The sequence below is a fragment of the Numida meleagris genome, chromosome 1 (assembly GCF_002078875.1).
Source record: "Numida meleagris isolate 19003 breed g44 Domestic line chromosome 1, NumMel1.0, whole genome shotgun sequence".
Taxonomy (NCBI): Eukaryota; Metazoa; Chordata; class Aves; order Galliformes; family Numididae; genus Numida; species Numida meleagris.
The window spans coordinates 76164195-76185881 of record NC_034409.1 but is presented as its reverse complement, the minus strand read 5'-3'; the positions used below and the strand labels follow the sequence as shown (position 1 = coordinate 76185881).

The 21687-nt window shown below is 45.8% G+C and overlaps 2 protein-coding genes across 2 annotated transcripts; one reads left to right on the top strand and one right to left on the bottom strand.

Annotated features, from left to right (window-relative positions):
* Window positions 927–6048, top strand: LOC110398778 (cystatin-B-like). Its single transcript, XM_021396731.1, has 3 exons — window positions 927–1080; window positions 4497–4598; window positions 5285–6048. The coding sequence occupies exons 1-3, from the start codon at window positions 1015–1017 to the stop codon at window positions 5411–5413; spliced, it is 297 nt and encodes a 98-aa protein (XP_021252406.1). The 5' UTR covers window positions 927–1014; the 3' UTR covers window positions 5414–6048.
* Window positions 6200–14908, bottom strand: CSTA (cystatin A). Its single transcript, XM_021396718.1, has 3 exons — window positions 12816–14908; window positions 10135–10236; window positions 6200–7967 (listed from the first exon to the last, which is right to left on the bottom strand). The coding sequence occupies exons 1-3, from the start codon at window positions 12882–12884 to the stop codon at window positions 7839–7841; spliced, it is 300 nt and encodes a 99-aa protein (XP_021252393.1). The 5' UTR covers window positions 12885–14908; the 3' UTR covers window positions 6200–7838.

Below are 21687 nucleotides of genomic sequence, written 5' to 3'. Positions count from 1 at the left end.
TTTTGGTGAACTGTGCCAGGTCCACTGTCAGTCGACCCCCAGGCTTTTGCACCCCTGCCCTTGAGACCTGTAGACAGGATCACCACATCCCATTGCTAGCAGCACCCACAGTCTCTGTGCTGAAATCTGTTTGGAATAACACTGGGACTGGCCACCACTGTTCCCACTAGATGATGGCCAGCTCCTGGCACAGGCAAGGCAGCACAATGTTGAGGATCTCCCAGCACTGCCTGAAAAGTACTGTCCAGACCTCGGGCAGGAGACCATCCAGCATAGCTGCAGTCTCCATCCCTGCATCTTCCTGTTCTGCTGGGAGCAGTACAGAGGATGCTGCAAGTCCTTGGGGGTCAAGAGCAGTGCCCCTCAGTCACCATCTCCCCTCACAGACACCTTAATGGTGCTCACGGGCACCCTGCAGAGAGAGCTATCTATCTGCCTTCAGCTTTGTCCAGGACAGGTAGAACTGGGATTCACAGGGTATTATACACAGCAGAGGGGACACATTTGCAGCTCCTTGGCCAAGGTGTTGGCTCGCTGTGGTGGGCTGGGGAGAGCTGAGGATGAAGAGCTTCTCTGCCTCCCTGGTACTCCTAATGCTCTGAAACTCCTGCAGCCTTGGCTCTACAGGCCACGTTTTTTGGGAAGGAACCTGAACTTGACAACTCCATGCTGCGTGTCAGGCAAGACAGGTTCTCTCTTACAAGAAAGGTCAGCAGAGTTGCCACCCTGGACCTCAAGAGAGACTGGTTTGCGTACACATATCTTCTGAGATTTCAGGGTGCTCCGAGTGTTCTAGGCCTGGCAGATAAGGCGCAGCACCTGTGGGAAAGGCGCAACGCCACGCTCAGCGTGAGGAAATTCCAGACCGAAGCCCAGAGGCAGCTCCGTTCCGCCCGCTGAGGGCCAGCGTAGGCTCCGCCCCGCTCCCTCCAGTTTCCAGGTTCGGCCCCGGGGCGGCACCGCGACGGGCGGGGTGGCACCGCTGCGAGCGGAGCGGAGCGGAGCGCTGCCACCATGTTGTGCGGGGGCACCTCCAAGACCCGGCCCGCCACCAGCGAGACGCAGCAGATCGCGGACGAGGTGAGGGGGCCGCGCCCGGGAAGGGCGGTGCGGTGTGGAGCGGAGCCGAGGCGGCTCTCCCGGCTGCCCGCACCGCTGATCCCGGCCCGACGCGGCGTGAGCCTGCTGCGCTGAGGCCGCGGCCCTGCCCGCCGTGGGAGGGGGGCAGCAGCTTTGGGCAGCCGAACGGAGAGCCTCTCCATCCCCCCAAAAATAAATGTGCGAGCGGGAAGACTGACAGACCGTGGGGGAATATAGCGAGCAATTCGGAACCCGCCGGAGCTCTGCCTGTGGCGTGCTGGTCAGTCGTGACAGGAGCACTTCCTGACGTGTGAAGCGTGTGCTCTGAATGGAGCTTCTTACAGTCTAAACGTTATAACCAACCTTCTGCTTTTGGAGCGGGAGAAAGAAGCAGGCAAATGTCTGCGCTGCTCCTGCTGTTCCGTGAGGCAGAATTCAGCTCTCCCCCTGCCAGGGAGCACGTGCCTTCGCTCTAAAAATGCCTGAGCAAACAAGTTCTTTCAAGGTGTGTGCTCTCGTGTCAGCCATGGGCAGTACCTCCACTCATCCCCTTGGCTTTATCAGAGAGGAGGTGTCAGGCCAGAGAAGAAAGATGGAGGACACGCTCCTGCTTCTTTTGTGTGCTGTCATTGTCCAGATTTGTTTCTAAACACAAAGGCACAGCAGTCTGTGAATTAAAGCTTGGCTTGCTGACCCTGATGAGGTTGTGTCTTCAAAAAAACCCAGACTACATCTCTGAAGCACCAGTCTGAGTTTGTGTGCAGTTTGGAGCACAGAACTGAGAAGTGCTGAGAGACTCGTTATTGTTTTGCCCTGAAAAGGGCCTTGTGTGACATTAGGGGTAATGCAAGTATGCAGTTCAGGTTGGACACTGATTTGTTTAAAACCTGTGTTTCTATTTTGTTCTAGGCTGTAATAGGTCATTCCAAAAGTAAGCTGAACAGTAAAACCAAACCCCAATTGGATTCAGAAATGAATAGAATTAACCTGAGTATCTAAAAAGTCTTTAAATTGACTAAATATTTAAAAGCTCATACAGCTTGTTTTGGCTATTAGTTTAAATTGCTATACTTAGTGAAATACATATGGGAAAACTCCAAGCTGAAGTTTGCCCATGCAATGATGTCCTCATCTAGATACAGTCTGCAGAAAAAGCATGTTCTGTCGAATGAAGACATACTTCTCAGATCATCTTGTTTGCTTCAGTCTCTGTGGAATTGTGTAGAGCTTGCCCATTTGCTTACCCTAAGCAGTGTATTTCCTGTTGCTGTGTTTCCAGTTCTCACCTGCATGGCATTGTTTTGTAAGAGTCCAGTTTGTTGACCATTTGTTTGGTCGGAGTCGTGGCACCGGCGTTGAGCAGGCATAGCGTGACAGAGCAGGGCAGCTGCCCCCCAGCAGTGTCTCTGGCCTTGGAGTCACCTCAGAGTGCCTCTCCAGGGCAGGATTTTCCACACAGCTCTGCTCAGCCTTTGGCTTCTCACTGCAGCTATGGCAGGCCTCAGTCAGGGGCATCTGGAACCACCTGCTCCAGGAGTAAGCAGACAGGCTGTGCAAATCATCAGAGATCCTCCACTACATGATAATGGTCAGCCCTGTCACTGGGCTGCAGGTGATTCATGTGGGAAGGCACTGCCAGGCAGTGCAGGGCTGTGTCCAGTCAGCTCTTGGAAACCTCCATGCGTGGAAATGGCGTGGCCTCTCTGGGCAACCTGTCTCACGGCTGGGCTGTTCTCATGGGAAAAAGGCTTTCCTTATATTCATTTCCTTCTTCCTCTCCTCGGGGCAAGCATCCAGCCATCTGACCTCATGGTGGCCCATCACTGAGCTTGCCGCAGTTTGTTGGCATCTTTCTGAAATTGGGAGCCTAGAACTGGACACAGCATTCTGAACGTGTTCTCACAAGTAATGGGCAGTCATCACTCACCACCCTATTCTGCTGGCCCCCTGCTGGTGCAGCCCAGCAGGGTTCTGGTCTGCCTTCATTGCTACCAGGGTGCACTGCTGGCGCATGTGTAGTGTACTGTCCCCAGGGACCCCCCCCCCCGGCCCTAATCTTGATTGTGGTCTAGCAGAGTGGGCTGTTAGCGGGTCTTTCAGAGATTACTTCTCTCTGGGCTCTCCCTGCTGAGTCAGGATGTCCACTGGCCACATGCTGTGGTGAGTCATTGCTGTGACACCCGGCAAGCTGCACCTCCATGTGACTCTGAGCTGTCTGCACTCATGGATCCCAGAGTTTCTGTGGAAACACCAAATGTGCTGAGCGGGGGCAATGTACCCCTCCTTGCATTTCAGATTGCAAAGTTGTTTGGTGCTCTTTTGCCACATCTCCGTGGGACAGGATGGTTACTGGTTGGCTGTCGTGTACAGAAAAGCACCAGAGTTCAGTCCCATGGTTTCTTGGCACAGGAGAGGCACGTACCCTGCTGTTCCTGTTGCAGGAATTGTTTCTGTTCCCGCAAGCATCAGAGTGGTGGCGAAGTGGCATTCCTTTCCCCCAGGGCAGCAGCTGGGATGCAGGCAGTAGCAATGTAATAGTTTAGGAAGAATGGAAGTAAATCATGTAACTGAAAAGAGAACATCTCGCTGCTATTACTGTTGCACTGGAGTAGAGGAGGGCTGAATAATGGGACAGTCCTATGGCCTCCTGGGAGTCCTCAGCGTGCAGCAGGATTACCTAACTCAAGGGCTAATTCACATTGCCCTTGTAAACGAAGCCTGAAGCCCTCTGCTTTCATGGCCGAGAACCTTACTGCGTGGCTGTGATGCTCTAGACAGCCAAGTGTGGGGAGAGGCTGCAGCTCACGAAAGCTCTTCTGGGCACTGGGCAAGTTATTCTGAATTCTTGAGCGGGGCTTATACACTCTGGAAAAATATATTTTTGGGAAAAATATTTACAGTTTGAAACACTGTAAATTGCAGTCTAAATGCTGGAAGAACTATTACTTTCCAAGTTTGGTTTTTGGATGCCTGTTTGTTCTGCAGTTCAAAAAGGGAACTAATTCTGAGGACAGCCAAAGGCTGCTTTTTCTGGTTGCAAGAATGAGATATATTTTAAACACTGTCTTTTTAAAAGACCTTAAACTCTTGTCCATGTAGATCCTGAACTGCTTTACACTTGTTGTTAAATATATAGGACAGACAGAAAGGGAAGCAGAGACGTTAAGAGCAGAAACAATTTGTCAAAATGGATATAGAATAACAGTACAGTTGTCTGCTAGAGGCTCCATCTTTAGTTTCAGTCAGTAGTGACTGAATCGCATCACTGTGTTGCCTTGGCTGCCTGCCTAGGTACCTGGCCTTGCTTTAACGTAAAGTAAGGACCTGAAGGGTAATGAGGCACACTGATGGCGTGAGCCGTAAGTCATAAGTATTGAATACTGTATCAGTCTTAACTAACTTCTTGTTTCCCTAAGGTGAAGCCTCAGCTAGAAGAGAAAGAAGGGAAAACCTTTGATGTCTTCACTGCGGTGGAGTTCAAAACTCAGGTGGTGGCTGGAACAAACTACTTCATCAAGGTAGAGGGCACTGGGCAATGGGGAAAAAAAAAATCAATGTTGGAATGTTGTTTTCCTTTACAGGAAGTGCTTGTGATTTAGCCTTAATAAGAAAAATATTTGTGCATTAAAAAAAAAAAGAGAAAAAAAAAAAAGAACATTTCCCCACCACCTCCCAGCCTGTCTCCTTGCCTGTATTAAATGGAGTTATGCATATTTCTCTATTTTCATAACAATTTGTACTCTTTAGTTATTTTGTGAAAGTTGATTTTGTAGTAGTTATACATCCACGATGCTGAACACTAATGTATTAATTGAAGCCTGGATGTGTGAAGATACAGCCAAGCATTAAACCTCCGCTGACTCTGCCTATAGTGATTCCACACACACACAAAAAAAAAAAAGCCCAACCAACTGTAGTCAAAGCATTGAAGTGTTTGTTGTTCCAGATAAGATTTTTGCTAACTCTGATTCCCTGTCTGTATATTCTCTGTCTTGGGTAGAGGGAGGGCTTGCAGATCCAAGGTTGGGGTGGTATTTCCACTAAGACGCAGCTCCCAGTCTGCCTCACAACAAGGCGACTCCTGCTGAGGGGATGCTTTTTCTTACCACCTCTCTGATTCCCTCATCCTCAAAAGATGCCAGCCTAAAATCCCCCTCCTGATGAAGGTTGCTCCACACCTCTCACTGGTTTTCATACTTTTCAGGTCCATGTTGGCAATGATGAGTTCATGCACCTGCGGGTGTTCAGAAGCCTTCCTCACGAGGACAAGCCACTGAGCCTTCATGGATACCAGAGCAGCAAGACCAAGCATGATGAACTGGCCTATTTCTAGCAAATCTACCTTGTGCATTTTCCTAACAATTTCTTATATATATTTTCTGTAGGCTGCGAAATGTTGACTCCTGTGCCAACAAAGAAAACTTTTTTTTTTAAACTTAATGCTGGAAAGAAAATCCATTTTTTTTTCTTATGCCGTTCCCTTACTGTGCAATATCTAAATGAATCACATAGCTCTCCTTTCACCTTTTCCTAATGCAAACCTGAGTAACTGCACTGATTGTGGTGTAGCTTAATACTGTGGTGTGCTTGCAGTCTTCCCTGATCTGGAAACTGCAGGGGGGTGACACCAGCACTCAAGTATTTGCAGCAAAGAGCAAGAGGAAAACCTGAATCTTTATGTGCTGTTTTGCAGCTGTGAGTATATCTGTAGATTTAAATTGTATTATGTTTTTTATTGGCAAAGACCTGAAGCAAGAGAGGCGGAGTGCAGTCTTTTGTAAGAAACATTCCCTTGGTAGTCATGCTTATCCTCTTGCCAGCAGTGGGATGTAATGTCCAGTAGAGGATGTACGAGTTTTGTTTTGTTTAATTGCTTACTTTCTGAGTGCTGTGGAAAAATACTGGAAAGGAATTTCAGCAGGACAAGCATTTCTGCATTTTTGACAATAAATATTTATCTCAAATTTAGATGGTATATTTCGCTGGTGTTTCACTGTTTTCTTTACTAGTTCTTCAATACTGGTGGTTATATTGCTCCGAGCTTTTTTCCATAAGCCTTTTTCATACTCCAGCTGTCCTTATGTAAACATTTGTTTTTATGTTTTGATTAGAAATACTTTATTTTAATCTGGTGAGGGACATGAAAGGCAACAAGGAAGGCTTCAGCAGGTCTATCAGCAGTAAGAGGAGTGCTGAGGAAAATGTGGGCCTCTTGACAGAGGACACAGAAAAGACTGAGATGCTCAGTGCTGCCTTTATTCTTATGGGCAGGACCTGCCCTAAGCGATTGGAGGTCCTTGAGATGAATAGGAGAGTCTGCAGAAAGGAAGACTTCCCCCGGGAGGGGGGAGGCTGTGTGTGCGCACTGGAAATTTTGGCACATGCCTTGTATAATGAACTGGGGAGGGGAGAGGTGTTGCTGCATTCTGAGCTGAGGGGACCAGCCCTCGTCTACATGACACTGTTCTTGGTCCTATAGTGAAGAAACTCCCAGCAGTTTTGAGAGGGCGCAGTGAACTTACGTGCTTATTACTGTGCTTCTTATATACGGCGTAGGTAGCGCTGGTTACACAGAGCATGTTCTGCCTCCTGATTATTAAGGGGGAACTTAACAGATCTCTTAACTACTTTCTTCGCATACGTGCTTTTACTCCTATCAGCCGAAAGAGTCCCCACCCCCAGTGTTAAACACAGGAAGATTACATCTGTGTTATAATGCAGTTCCTGTTTTGCTAAAAACAGGAGTTCTGGATGTGTACATATGGTTATTTTTTGTTGCTGGTAAACTTCTAAATTGTTTTCTTGGCTCAAAAAACAAAATGTTTTCACCAAACGCTATTCTGAGAGGAGGACAGCTCGTGCTGATGAAGACAGACAGAGCATTTTAAAGACATTTGACAGCAAGGTTCAGCTCTCCTGGAAAATATTAGGCAGTAATCCTAAAGTTACGGGAATCCATGGATTGTCTTCACATTTTAAGGCCTTAAAGCATTTGATTTGATGTCTCACACCTGAGCACCAGCTCAGAGTTGCATGGCAGGTAACTCCAGAGACCCTGTCTGAGCAGCTGCCAGCAGGAAAACAGGGTTGGGGTGGTTTGGGGTTGCCCTCTATCTTTGTCCCCACAGAAGTCTTAACTGAAGACTGTTGTCACTGCAGGTGGCTGATGCTACAAAAAAGGATGAGCTCCATATATTCCCAATCATCACGGTCACTCCCTGCTCCAGGGCCTGAACACTGGGATTCAGCTGTTTCTGCTGCAGCTCCTCCCGCTACTTTGAGTAGTTCCACCCCTTCCTCAACCCCACCCCAAACAGCCAAGCCGCTTTTAGAGAGGGGTGCACATTTTGACCTCTCAGCTCCTCCCCTAGAAGTACATTTATCTCGCACAGCTTCTGAAGAGCAGCCAATAGCTTGTAATTAATGCACTTAAAGCAAACCCAAGAAGTATGTGGCCTGTTACACTCAAAAGTGCTCTCACAACAGCCCGAGCTTTGTCTTCGGACCTTGCCTTGACAGTACTTGGAAAGAAGATCTGAAAGGGGTGTAGTGTGCTCTGACTTAGAGCTACAGTACTGCAGGAGGCAGAAGCAGCTGTGATTAGTACTTCAGAGCCCGCTCAAGCTTTAGCCAGGCAGCAGATCTGGACATGACACGCAGTAGATGAACAGCTTTCAAAATTTTATTCTCATGTGTTTACCAATAGAGGCAGAATCCACATGTGACGTGCAGAAGCGAGGAACCATTCCTCACCACCCTCAGAATTCTGTCAGAGGATCATCTCTGGTTTTCCCAGTCTGACAACCGGTAAGTCTGGGACCTTGGTTCTCATGAGGAAGGGCTTGAAATACTTTTATGTGCACATATTCATCTCCAGAAGTTTGGACCTGGAAACAACAGCAGGAGAGTGAGAGTCATGTGTACAACTAAAAGATGCCTGCCTATATTCAGAAGAACACGTTCTGTCAGGAGCTTAATTTTAGGCATATCTCCAATTCCACTTCAACAACTCTTAACCAAGTCTGGGCTGTAAACCATGACAGTAACTGTTTCTATGTAATGGGGACTGTAATAAACCATTATAAAACCCTTCAGACTCATGTTAATGGAAAATGAGGACTGCCCAGGTGTGGAAGCGCCCAAAGGAATAACAGGAGAAACGTTTTGATGGCATCCTATTTATTCAGCTTATCAAGATTCCACTCAGTCCATCAGCTTGAAAGATCTCAGAGCGCTTGGATCAGCAGACAAAAGCCAACAAGCAAATCCTAATGACTCAGAGTGGGGACAAGACCCAGAGACCACATCAGCTCCTACAAGGTACAGAAAGAACAATCCAAAACCAGCATGTGGTTCTAAGAACAAGCTCAGAGAAGCAATGACAATTGAAAGCCAGGATCTCTTGTCTTCAGAATCAATGCAAACACACCGGGACCCAGACAGGCAACATGATGTGTATTTGTGCTTGCAGGAATGAGCGTGAGTGTATGAAATATTTTTCTTAAATAAACTTGCCTTCCCCTCCAGAAAGTCCTCACAAAGATTACTACAAAGTTGTGCATTATTTCCTATGTGCAGAGCCAAGTACAACAGGTGCTTAACTCTTACAGGGGTCCACAGTATGAAAGAAAAGTTGAATGCCTTCGGCTCTAAGAGGTCTTTGCATGCTTTCTGGTGACCACAGCATGGCACTATGTCTTGGTCTGGATTACATCTCAGCTGCAAGTCTGCTGGTAAAATATTAGTGATGTGGAAAATTCCGAAGTATTCCAAAGAATGACTCTGGTGACAGAGCTCATGCCAGTCAATGCTAAGAGCAGCTCGGTCACGAGGCTTAGCATGGACCGCAGGCAAGTACTTCACATATGATTGCCTAGGTCAGCAATTAGACAGCACTGAGGGAAGAAATGCAACCATGCATGACTTCTGGCTTTACCACAGCTTTCCTTTGAATTGTTACTCTTCATCAGCACTTTGCCCAAAAAATGAAGGCTCATCTCACGGGAGCAGGACAAGGATAAACATCATTCATTTAAGTAAGGCTTAGACTGACCATGTAATATGTAGTCTGACAATTCCACAGCACCCACAGAATGTAGAATTGACTGTGAAAAGACATTTTAAGGACAGACTCAGGAAAGTTTGGCAGTGTCTGTCCTTCCACGGATCAACTAAATATGAAAGCAAATGCTTGTGTCTCTGCACTGTCCCCCAGACCCCAACTGCCAATTCTCTTCATGTCAAGAGAGCACATCCTACACAGGCTGATAGCCACACATAAATGCAGTGTTTGCTCTACAAACAGGCCAGCCTGCCCCTTAGCTATGTTTTCCTGCCTTCCATTCTGGTTGCAAACTATGCTCTTCAATTTCTTCCGTGCTACTTCTCAAAAAGCTGCTCAAATCCATGGGAGAGGTTTTCAAGAAGAGGATGAATCACAGTATCAGAGGACTACCAGGTGAAGCATTCTTCTTTCACAAATGAAACTGTTGGCTTTTTTGTTGATTTGGTTATTTATTTTTTTTTTAATAAAGCAAGTACTGGCATGCAGGCTGTACCTCTGCAGCAGATGGCACAGAACCAAAGCATGAACGCATGCCTGCATGCAGCCCTAGTCAGCAGAATCTGGTATGCTTTCATTGCATTAAAAAAATACTTCTCCATCAGATCCTTGGGCTGACCTGGAATTAATTGGAATAATCACTACCAGGCAACAGAAAGGCAATAGGAAAGCCACTGCTTTGCCTTGAAAGGAAACAGAGCAGAGCTCTGGCTGGTAGAGATAATTTGAGCTGATAAGGCAATCCATAGTCCCTGAGCGAGATGGTCCTGCAAAAAGTTATCATTCACATCTGAAGAAGCCGTGCATGCTTTTTATGTTTTTATATTTCTGCTCTAAGGTGGTGACAGAGGATCTTTACAAAGTGCTGGAGATACTCCTAGCTCCATTAGTCACATAAGAGGGTTTTCTACATTTGCATAGTGGCAAGAAATGGAAGCAAGTCACCTACATTGTTTAACTACAAAGCAGTCCCTCTTATAATATGTACAAACCTTAATTAAGTAGTTGGTTCCAGCAACCACTTGAGACCGGTACTGTATGGCTTCAAACATGCCATAGGTCTTGTTCTCCTTGCTTTCTAATTGTGTCTTCACCTGTAAAAAGAAAGGGAAAAAATGGTTGGTAGGTTCATATTTAAGCTTTTCCTTCCTGACAACCACTCCAATTTTCAGCCTTCTAAGCACACACCCATAATGAAATAAACTCAGAACCACCAAAATAACTCAATTTACATCCAGATCTTCAGCTCTCTTTCCTACTTTAAGTATTGCCTCCAGCATTCTTTAAAATCTCATTATAATTAGTCTTTCTAATTGATTTTTTTTTTCCTACAAGCTGTCCAGCTAAACTGTCTCCTGCCAAAAGTCAGCGTCAGACCTGAGTAAACATCATCAGCCATTTGCTACACAGCAGCTGCAGATAATGTAGCTTTGGAAGAATCATAGATTCTATTCCAACCAAGGCTGGAAAAGACCTCCACAATCTTCTGGTCCAACCATCCACCTATCACCAATATTTCCCACTAAACCGCGTCCCTCATCTAAATGTTTCTTGAACACCTCCAGGGACAGTGACTCCACCACCCCCTGGGCAGCCCTTTCTAGCGCCTGACCACTCTTTTGGAGAAGAAGTTTTTCCCAGTGTCCAACCTGAATCTCCCCTGGCACAACTTGAGGCCATTCCCTCTAGTCCTATCACTAGTTACACAGGAGAAGAGGCTGACTCCCACCTCGCCACAACCTCCTTTCATGTAGTTGTACAGAGCAATAAAGACTCCCCTGAGCCTCCTCTTCTCCAGACTGAACAATCCCAGTTCCCTCAGCTGCTCCGTCATCAGACTTGTAAAGAAGCAATGCTCTATGCTGACAGTGTTTGCACTGACTGTTCAGGTAGATGTGTTTAAACACAGTGCCCAGTTTAAGCCCCATGCATCTTAAAATATGCACAGTTTAGACATTTACAACATTTTCATATACATATTAAAAAAAAAAAAAAAAAGTGTAACAGTTTTTCCTGAAACTCACACATAACCAGAAAACTTATTTCTGCCATCTAGAAGGCAGAAATGAGGGTCCAGCGCAGCTGATGTGGATGTTACAAGGGCATTCCTTCCTACCAAGCAGATCCCAAAAAGCACCTCAGAAAGATCCAGATCAACTATTTTCAGACGGAAATAATCCAATAACTTCCATTAATCATATGCAGGTTTCTCATAATCTCTTACTCCAATTATTTACTCAAGTAACTGCCCAGAGCCTTTTGCTCCTCTTGCACACTTAGTGAGGCTTCTCCACGTGGCTTCTGTCCCAGGCAGCGGACAGCTATACTTCCAGCTCGGGAGCTGCTGACTCCAGCAAACCAGGTGAATTTCCAGTCCCATTCCAGCCAGGTGGGTCTGGGGGCTGCTAGGGGCAGAAGTTAACTGTGATGTTTTTGGTACCCTTTGTTCCTACCGCAGGAGAAAAAAACATCAGCATTGCCCCTCTCCAGACTTATGATGTCTCACAAACTCTGACCACTGTTTCCCCATTTGTCACTTATGGTTAGAGCCTTCCGTAAAACCAGGCAGGCAGGCAGACAGCTTCTTAATCCTCAACTGGAAAACAATTATGTTTCTAAGTCCTTATCTAACGGCTGCTTAAACCCCAAACATTCCTCAGTTTTAGGCAACAGCTATAAAACAAGGAGACTGAACAAACAGCATCCCTTAGCTCGCTAAGGATTAGGCAACAGAGAAGGCAAAGGTGCAAGTACACAACCACATAATCCCAAGAGCTGACAGATCCTGAACATATCACAGTTTGCAGACACTTTTCATAACTGCACTCAAATCATGCTAATTGCTCCTGCTCTTAGCAGAGCACAAAATCATACAGAATGACATCATTAAAGGGTGACATTTAGCCAGCTGGGAGCACAGGGGAGCTGCCCCAACACAACTCATGCCTTCACAATGACATTTTCCCTATAAAACCATATGAGGGGCTCTGCAGGTGTGTGAGGTTTTGCAAAGGAAAAGAGCCAGCAAAAGGGTGGCTGGGGGAGGACCGGGAAAGGGAGCTGGAGCCCTGCACACGCAGCAGCGTGCAGCACTGTCAGCCAGCATCTTCAGCCCCTCTACTTCTTACATGCGTTTCCTCAAGGAGGGCATAAGTTACACTTTGGGCAGCTGTCAAACAGAGAAGAACTCATCCCTCAGAACTGTGAGGGTGAAGGCGACTGCTGGAATCACCTGGTAGGAGTTATGAAAGGAGCTTTGTCATGCCCTGTTGTCCCCCTCCTGCTTCTCGGGATGCACCTTATGCCCTTTTAAGAGATGCTGCACCACAGGGCATAACAGGATCTGCAGGTTGTCAATAATGTGAGGAATCTTCTCCCTTGAAATACATTGACCTCAGTGCTGGCATAGTAGACTGGTCTTCCACCTATATGCAAAATGCAACTAAAGGTAGCCAGCACTATGCCTACCTACAGACGAAGACAGAAAAGTGTCTTACTGGCATAGTGCCTATCCAAAATGCTGAGAAAATATGCACTGGCAACCACAGGGATCCCCATTTTCAGCTTCTTCAGTTTAAACAGTCAATATCACCACTTGGTCTTCCTACCTTCGCACATGATTCAAGATTCAGCCCTTTACACATAATTCATCTATAGGCAGGGTGCAACTCACCTGGTCAGCAAGCTGCTGGATCTCTGGAGTAGCAGGTTTAGGGTCAGAGAAGCCCCCAACCATCATCATGGTGGCAGGAAACTTCTTTGAGATGAGCAGTGGTTCTGAGAAGGGATGTCCGGAGCAGTCTGAGAAGAATCACCAGGCGCCTCCTATAAATACATGCAGATGTGTCATAGAATCATATGACGTTTAACATATGGAGCGTACCATTACTGAACTAGAGGGGGGCAGAACTGGGGAAAATAGAGGCAAAAGCCATGTAAAGCAGCAATTATAGTTATACTAAATGTAAAGAGCACTTTAAGATCTTATGTGCATAAGGTTTCCACATCAATAAAAAAGAGTAAATGACAGTCTCCAGCCCCCACACCTTAAGACAGTCGGTTTGGGCTGAAACCAGAAACTCTTGCCTCTCCACCCACATGCAGGTGACTATCCCATGCACTCAGGAAATTGATATAAGTCACACCTAATATTTCCCAACACCATTCAAGATCAGAAGAAAGCATTCAATAACTTGCTTAGCACAAGTCCCATTGCCATTGTGTCAAGATGGGATCGAGTTCACTCAGAAAGTCTGCTGATGACACCAAGCGGAGTGGTGCAGCTGACACAATAGAAGGAAGGGATGCTGACTGGGACTGGTAAGGTATGTCTCAAATCAGCATGAGGCAATCAGCATCACTTTGTGGACGGTTTTACTTTTGAAAGCATTTCTTTGGAACTGTTTGCCTTTGAATGGGAGGGCCCAGGAGTGTTTACTGTCTGAAGATTTGGCTTGGGAACAAATGAAACTAGTTGATACAGGAGATTTGGATGATACCATTGTATTCTGTGAAGGCAAGATAGAAGCTGGCTTTTCCCTGCTTCGTCTTACTTGCTGATTTAAGTTTGCAAGGCCTGGAAGACAGGAACAAGGGAGTTCCTGCTGAGATCCCAAAGCCAGAAGCCATCACTGCAAAAGACAAGGCTCAGCCACTTTGGACTATAAGGAAGAGTTTGTATTGTCATCATTAGTCATCAACTGACCAACACAACCTCGGGACGACCCACCACTACTAGAGGTCAGCACCTGATGCCAAGACATTGCTGGATCAAGGCGTGGTGAACTGCTTTGCTTTGTTGTGTTTGCATATCTGTCTGTCTGTCTCTCTTTCCTCATTTTTTTTCATCTTTTCTCTTTATCTTCTTTTACTCTTTCACTCTGTGTAGTAGCCGTTGCCTAATATTTTCTTATCTGTAACGCCTATTAATCATAATTAGCAAATTAGCCAATTTTACCTCTGAGTAGAGCATTAGTTGTTGTTAAGAAAGCTCTCAATAAATTGATGTCTGTTATTCCTCTGAGTCTTGGATGACTCCATTGCGGTAGTGACCCCTTGCTGACTAGGGGAGGCGCAACTAAGGAGACAGAAAGAGATTCACCTCCCTCGAAACCTGCTGTGTGGGACAAGACAGAGAACATCCAGAGGGACCTGGACAGGATCGATAAGTCGGCACATGAACACCTAATGACGCTCACCAAGGCCAAATGTGAGTTGCTGCACTTGAGTTGGGGCAATCTCAGACATGTACAGACAGGGAGAAGAACTCACTGAGAACAGTTCTGTGGGAAAGGGCTTGGGGATACCGGGGGATGAAAAGCTGGACATGAGCCAGCAGTGTGCGCTTGCAGCCCAGAAGGCCAACTGCATCCTGGTCTGCAACAAAAGAGGGCTGCCAGCAGGGAGAAGGAGGGGATTGTCCCCCTCTACTTTGCTATTGTGAGGCCCCCATCTGGAGTACTGCATCCAGGCCTGGGGCCCCCAGCACAAGAGAGATGTGAAGCTGCTGGATTGGGTCCAGAGAAGGGACACAAAGATGATCAGAGGGCTGCAGCACCTCTCCTATGAAGAAAGGCTGAGGGAGCTGGGCTTGTTCAGCCTGGAGAAGAGAAGGCTCTGGGGAGACCTCACAGCAGTCTTCCAGTACTTGAAGGAAACAGCCAGAAGGTGGACCAACTTCTTACACAGGCAGACAGTGGGAAATGACTTTAAACTAAAAGAGGGGAAACTTAGTTTAGATGTTAGGAAGAAATTCTTTACTCAGAGGGTGGTGAGGCACTGGCACAGGCTGCTGAAAGCTGTGAATGCCCCATCCCTGGAGGCATTCAGGGCCAGGTTGGATGGGCCCCTGGACAGCCTGAGCTGGTGGGTGGCAAACCTGCCTGCAGCAGGTGGGTTGGAACTGTATGAGCTTTAAGGTCCCTTCCAACCCAAGCTATTCTGTGATTCTATGATTCTATGATCTCAATAGCCTTGTAAGTGGGAAAGAGGAGCAGATTTTGTTTTATGTGCAGTGACTTTACTTCATTCTAACTTGCGGAATCAAACTCTATAGCCACAAAGTAGTTATAAAGCAGGTATGTTTTATTCAGTGCCGCGCGCGCACCGGGTGCGGAGGGGGTAGCCCCTTCCTAACCTGCACACTTAAAGCAGGTAAACGGCTTCATTTATAGAAAGACTACATGCATATTCATAGTATTTCTAAAACAAGGAGTGGTTGTTACAATTACTTCTAGAAACTTACTACAATATTCTATGCCCATTCAAGTTGAGGCACCCCACGCCCTTCCCATTATTCATGCTCAACTACTCCAGGATTCCAGCAATATACAACAAATTACACCCCATTCACTTCTGCTTGATCAGGAAGGTGTTTGATCAGAACCAGAATGGGGAAAAAAAAACAATCCTAGGCTCAGGTAAGTACCACAAATTATTTAATTCCAAGCCTTTCCTACAAAACCTATGGTTGCATTCACACAATCATGGTAATAATTCAATATGTAGTACCATTTACACTTTTCTTGAAAATTGACCTCCCCGCAGACAACAAGTGACGCATCACACTGCAAACATGTACTTCATATCTAGCTTCAAGGCCTCTTCTACATACAAATACATTGAGATTGAGAAACTGGGGCTGACAGGGCAATAAACTCAGAGGTGTATAGAATGAGATAGGAGCATGTTACAGATAAAGATGTTGTAGAATTTCCCAAACTTGAGCAGCGGTGTTACGGGACTCAGTGAAAGCCGTAAGAGGAAAAATAGTTCTCCTGACACAACATCTTTCTGAACATAGTGAAACATATTCCCAGTTCTTGGGAACAGGTGCTCAAGCTTCAAGCCTGCCATTTCCTCTGAATTCACCACTCCAGATGAGATCCTCACAGTACATTTCATGGAGTACGTGACAACTCAAGCCAGTGAGTTCAACCTCATTATTTTTCAGAAGACACAGCTGAATCACTCAAACACTGGTAAGCTTTTACCACACTCCTATCACACATCTTATTCAGCAAGGCAGATGAGCTAGCTACTTGGAAGAGCCAGTTCACCTTACTGAGGTCAGAAGCCACAGAATACATTAAATAACTATGCAGCACCAGTGCTAAACAAGGCCATTTTACAAATTTCTTCACTCACTCTGATGCAGATCTCAATAACTCCCTTGGAAAGAGATGGTGACACGGTCCCCATGGCAACATACTTCCTCTGGAGAACCCTTGCTTCTGATTAGCAAGAAATGCATCAAGTACAAAGTTACTCTCAGGTACTCGAGTACAATCTCAGGTAGACTCTAGGAATGATATTAAATACATTAATGTTGTGTAGAAATCACTTGTTGGACTTCATCTTTGTGGGCTTGGTGGTTTTGGCTTCAAGGCACGTGAACTTTTTTTTTCCTCCCAAATGCAGAGTTGTGCAGAATGGAAGGAAATCAACATTAACAATGATTGTAGAATCATAGAATTATTAAGGTTGGAAAAGACCTCTAAGATCATCCAGTCCAACAGTCCACTTACCAACAATATTGCTCACAAGACCACGTCCCTTAGTACAACATCTACACGTTTCTTGAACAGCTCCAGGGATGGTGACTCCACCACCTCCCTGGGCAGCCCATTCCAGTGCCTGACCACTCTTTCAGAGAATAATTTTTGCTTCCCTTGGCACAACTTGAGGCCATTCTCTCTAGTCCTATCACCAGTTACCCAGGAGAAGAGACCAAACCCCATCTCATAACAACCTCCCTTTAGGGAATTGTAGAGAGCAATAAGGTCCCCCCTGAGCCTCCTCTTTTCCAGACTGAACAATCTCAGTTCCCTCAGCCACTCCTCATAAGACTTGTGCTCCAGATCCTTCACAGCTTCATTGCCCATCTCTGGACACACTCTGGGGTCTCAGTGTCTTTATTGTAGCGAGAGGCCCAAAACTGAACACAGTACTTGAGATGCAGCCTCACTGAGGTACTGAGTACCGAGGAATGATCACCTCCCTGGTTCTGCTGGTTACTCTATTTCTGATACAAGCCAGGATGCCATTGGCCTTCTTGGCCACCTGGGCACACTGCTGGCTCATGTTCAGCCAGCTGCCAACTAACATCCCCCAGATCCTTTTCCTCCATGCAGCTTTCCTGACACTCTGCCCCAAGACTGTAGCATTGCCTAGGGTTGTTGTGATCAGTGTGCAGAACCCATCACTTGGCCTTGTTGAACCTCATCCCATTGATCTCAGTCTGGCAAACCAGCCTGTCCAGATGCCTCTGTAGGGCCTTCCTTCCCTCAGGCAGATGAACACTTGCTCCAACTTGATATCATCTGCAAATTTACGGAGGGCGCACTCAATTCTCTCATTCAGATCATCATTATGCTAGAGTTTGCACATGCAAATCAGCTTGTTTTCCTTCCCAGGAGCATTAGTGGCTGTCTCAAAATATATAGATATGTCTAACAATGGGATGCAGTACTCTCCTGCACGCATAGCTCACGAAGCCATGAAGTTCTCAAAATGCTGACATCTCACAGATCTGTTAGCAAAGACGACAATGGTCAACAGACTACCCAATGCAATCTTCATCTAAACCTCTCATAAAGCTCTGGATGTAATGAAACAGCATTTGGAACACTGCCTTGAAAGGAACAGCCATCTTTGCAGAACATTGACAAGCTTGCCTGTGCCTCCACTGTTTAAAACATGTTTGATATTACTTACAATTCCAGGGTATGCTCAGCATTTGCAGAGATTGCAATTTCTTTTCATGCAAGTGCACTGCTGTTAACCGGAAGAACAGCACTACTATTCTTTCTGGCCTTAAAGATGAGTAGCATTTTGCAGTATATACTATTCACCTCATGAAGAAAAAAGTCTTTGCAGTTTGTAGGCTACTACTCTCTGGTCCTGTGTAAGCAATTTTAAGTAATAAACACACACTGTAGCCAATAAAAGTCCCAGCAGAGAAGCAAAACAGAAGCAAACAAAAAATGTGTTTATGAGTTATTTTTAAACAAGAAATGAAGCCATCTCCATAGAAATGATTGAGATGCCTAAGTGAGTAGATCGGTCTTGTCGTTCCGCAATGATAAGACATGACTGACCGTGACTGAAATGAACATGGTCTGCACCAAACTTCAAGAGCTGTGAAAAGAGAGCAGCTCTTCATCTACCATCTGAGGATCCAGCTGGCACCATAAGAACAATAGCCTCAACTTTCAACATGTTATTCAGAAAAGAAAAAGGTTTCCCCTCCTGATACTGACCCTGAATTCAAGAGATTTCTGAAATTGTACATCAACTATAAAGATGAACAGAAATCTGAACTTCAGCACCAGAAAATTATTTGTCACCAGACTACGGTAGCAGTCAAAAGCCTCCTCCCTCAGTCTGCTTCAAGGTAATCAAATTATATCCTTAAAAACTTTCAGTAAAGAGATTAGCTATTTCAGAAGTCTTGAGTGCCTAAGGGCTACAGAAGACAACAGCACTGAATGTCAGAAAAAATTCTTCCTTTTTATTTCACAACAGGAGGTAAGAAGCATACACTGGAGAGGGCTTTCTAATCTACTTGGATCTGCCCACCTACACCAACCATTTCCCAACAATGGCCCACTACAGGGGCAAGCAGGAGATCTAGACTCTGGGCAGGGGCATCAGTTATGCTTTTTGTTAAAATGCTTTTAACCACAGAAAGAGGTGAAATCCAGGTACTTGCTGGGTCCAGTTTTTTGATATACATATGACATCAAGAAGCCAAGTAATTTTGTGACTACCTTGATGGTAAAATTGAAGGAGGATTCAGTCACAAATCAGGCACGATTCCAGAACGGAAGGGGTTCACTAGAGACAAAATATTTTACCTGTACCTGTTTAGCATGGCCCATAGCTCACACCAATGCCACTTATGTGTCATTGCAAAACTTCCCAACTCACAGAAAGATCTTAAATACCCATGAAGTTCAACAAATCCAGGTACAAGTTCTTGTACCCAGGTTGTGGTAATCCCAATATCAGAACAAGCTGGGGGATGTAAGGGTGGAGCACAGCCCTGCCATAAAGGACTTGGGAGTACTGGTGTATGGCAAGCTGGACATGAGCCCGCAATGTGCCCTTGCAGCCCAGAAAGCCAACTGTATCATAGCATCATAGAAACATAGAATGGTTTGGGTTGGAAGGGACCTTTGAGATCATCTAGTTCTAACCCCCCTGCTATAGGCAGGGACACCTCCCTCTAGACCAGGTTGCTCAAAGCCCCATCCAGCCTGGCCTTGTACGCCTCCAGGGATGGGGCATTCACAGATTCTCTGGGCAACATGTTCCAGTGTCTCACCACCCTCACCGTAAATAATTTCTTCCTAATATTTAGTCTAACTCTACCTTCTTCCAGTTTAAAACCATTTCCTCTCCTCCTGTCGCTATATGCCTTTATAAAATTATCCCAGGCTGCATTAAAAGTTGTGTGGTCAGCAGGTCAAGGGAGGTGACCCTGCCCCTCTGTTCTGTGCTTGGTGAGGCCTCTCCTGGAGTACTGTGCCCAGATGTGAAGTCCTCAGTACAGGAGAGATGTGGGCCTGCTGGAGCACATCCAGAGAGGGGCAACAAAAATGACCCAAGGGATGGAATGCCTCCCCTCTGAGGACAGGCTGAGAGAGATGGGGTTGTTCAGCCTCAAGAAGAGAAGGAGACCTGATAGTGCCCTTTTAGTATCTAAAGGGGACAGACTCTAGCAGGGTCTGCTGTGACAGGACAAGGGGACATGGTTTCAAATTAAAAGAAGGGAGATTTAGGTTGGACATAAGGAAGAAGTTTTGGTTCCATAAGGGTGGTGAGGCACTGGAGCAGGTTGCCCAGAGAGGTGGTGGAAGCCCCCTTGAGGGAATAAGGTGACATGCTTCTTTTTGGCTCAGACTCTGCAACAACACTATGCGGAACTGTAACATCATGAATTCCTTCTCTCATTGGTTAAGAGATGGACATACAACTAACTGGTGACTGGAGACAGTGCTGTAACAATCTTGTGAAGGCCTCAGAACAAAAACTGTACTGTAACACTCTTATGAAAGTTGCAGAACAAACGCATGTTGTGCGCAAGCACGGTGGAGAAGCCAGGAGTTAGTCACCTTGCATAAGGTGGTCTTGGGTCCCCTTCACCTACGACCCTCCATGACCACCACACAAAGGGAGAAGCACTGCCGGTTCAGTATGCGCACAGCACGTGGTACCAAACACTCTCCGCCTGGCAACTGCTCCTGGTCCAATTGGAAGGGACCATCATATGGCATAAAAGGCATTGCCAACCCTCTGGCCGGTGGTGCTTGCCCCACCATGTCCTCAACCACCTCAGACGAAGAAGGAGGAGGAAGAAGACGGACCCTCAGGACATCACAATATCTGTGTTGGTGACTTGCTTTTCTTTCCTTTTTTCTCTCTTCTTTCTTCTCTTTCCTCTCTCGCTCACTCATCTTTTAATAAAGGCTCACCCTTGCTCAGTCAGCACTTGACTCCCACCTCAAATGATTCTGTAAGACAGCAAAACCTTTTCCTCCTTCCCCATGCCCCAAAGCCTGACATGCAATTCCAGGTACTCACCTTAGTGTTCCAATAAGTTCAACAGCAAGATTCAAGCAGCCTCTGATCCACATGATTTGCCGTATACTGTAAGAGATAGTCCTCTGCGCTCAGAGTAAACCAAATAGAGTAACTCAGCTTTCTAGTACAACTCTGTAAATAGGCTGTAAACATTTGAAGAGGGGGGTGTTTGGGACTTAGAAGCTGTCTTGATTTTCATAAGTTTTTCCATATAAAGGCTAATTCAAATCTACTTTCTTGGCTCTATGTTTAAATGAATGGTTACAGTAGAACAGCGATTAATTCTTCAGAGGTACTGATACCACTTCCATACACACCGGCAGAAGCTTATATTGTACAAGTGCCTTAGATGAGTTGCAGTTCTAAATTCAGATCCTAAAGAGAACAAAGATTTTAGGACCTTACGTTGAGATTCAGTATTAGAGAACCAACTCTGAAATCAAAACCAGTCACTCTCACCATCTGATTAGTGGAGCATCTCCTGTGGAAATTAAGTTACTGGCAACTCAGGCCACAGTTCTGAGCAGTAGTTGATTTCTACTTTGTTTTAATAATCAAGAATAAACTACTATAAGAATATAACAGTTGAAGAACACTTTTTCTGCTTTTAAACTTGAAGTATTTTCACTGTTTTTCAGCAAGAGTGAAATGAGAGCTCCAAGCAGAATGAAGTCCTGCTTCAAGCAGTTGCAGTACCTTGCAGGGCGTGCAGGGAAAGGTGTTTCAACATTAGGATTTATATCCTCAAAGTTTTAAGGCAGATTTCTGCCTCATTCCCAAAGAAAAGTGGGAGTGAGTGACATCACAACTACCCTACTGCCTCAAAACAAAGGCCACCATTGTAGCCTAAGAGTCTCTACTGGACAAAGGACTATAAAGGAAAAGATACTGCATGGAACTTTGCCAGATTCCTGTGACACATGTATACTCCTCCAGCTATGTCCTGCTCCCCCTATATG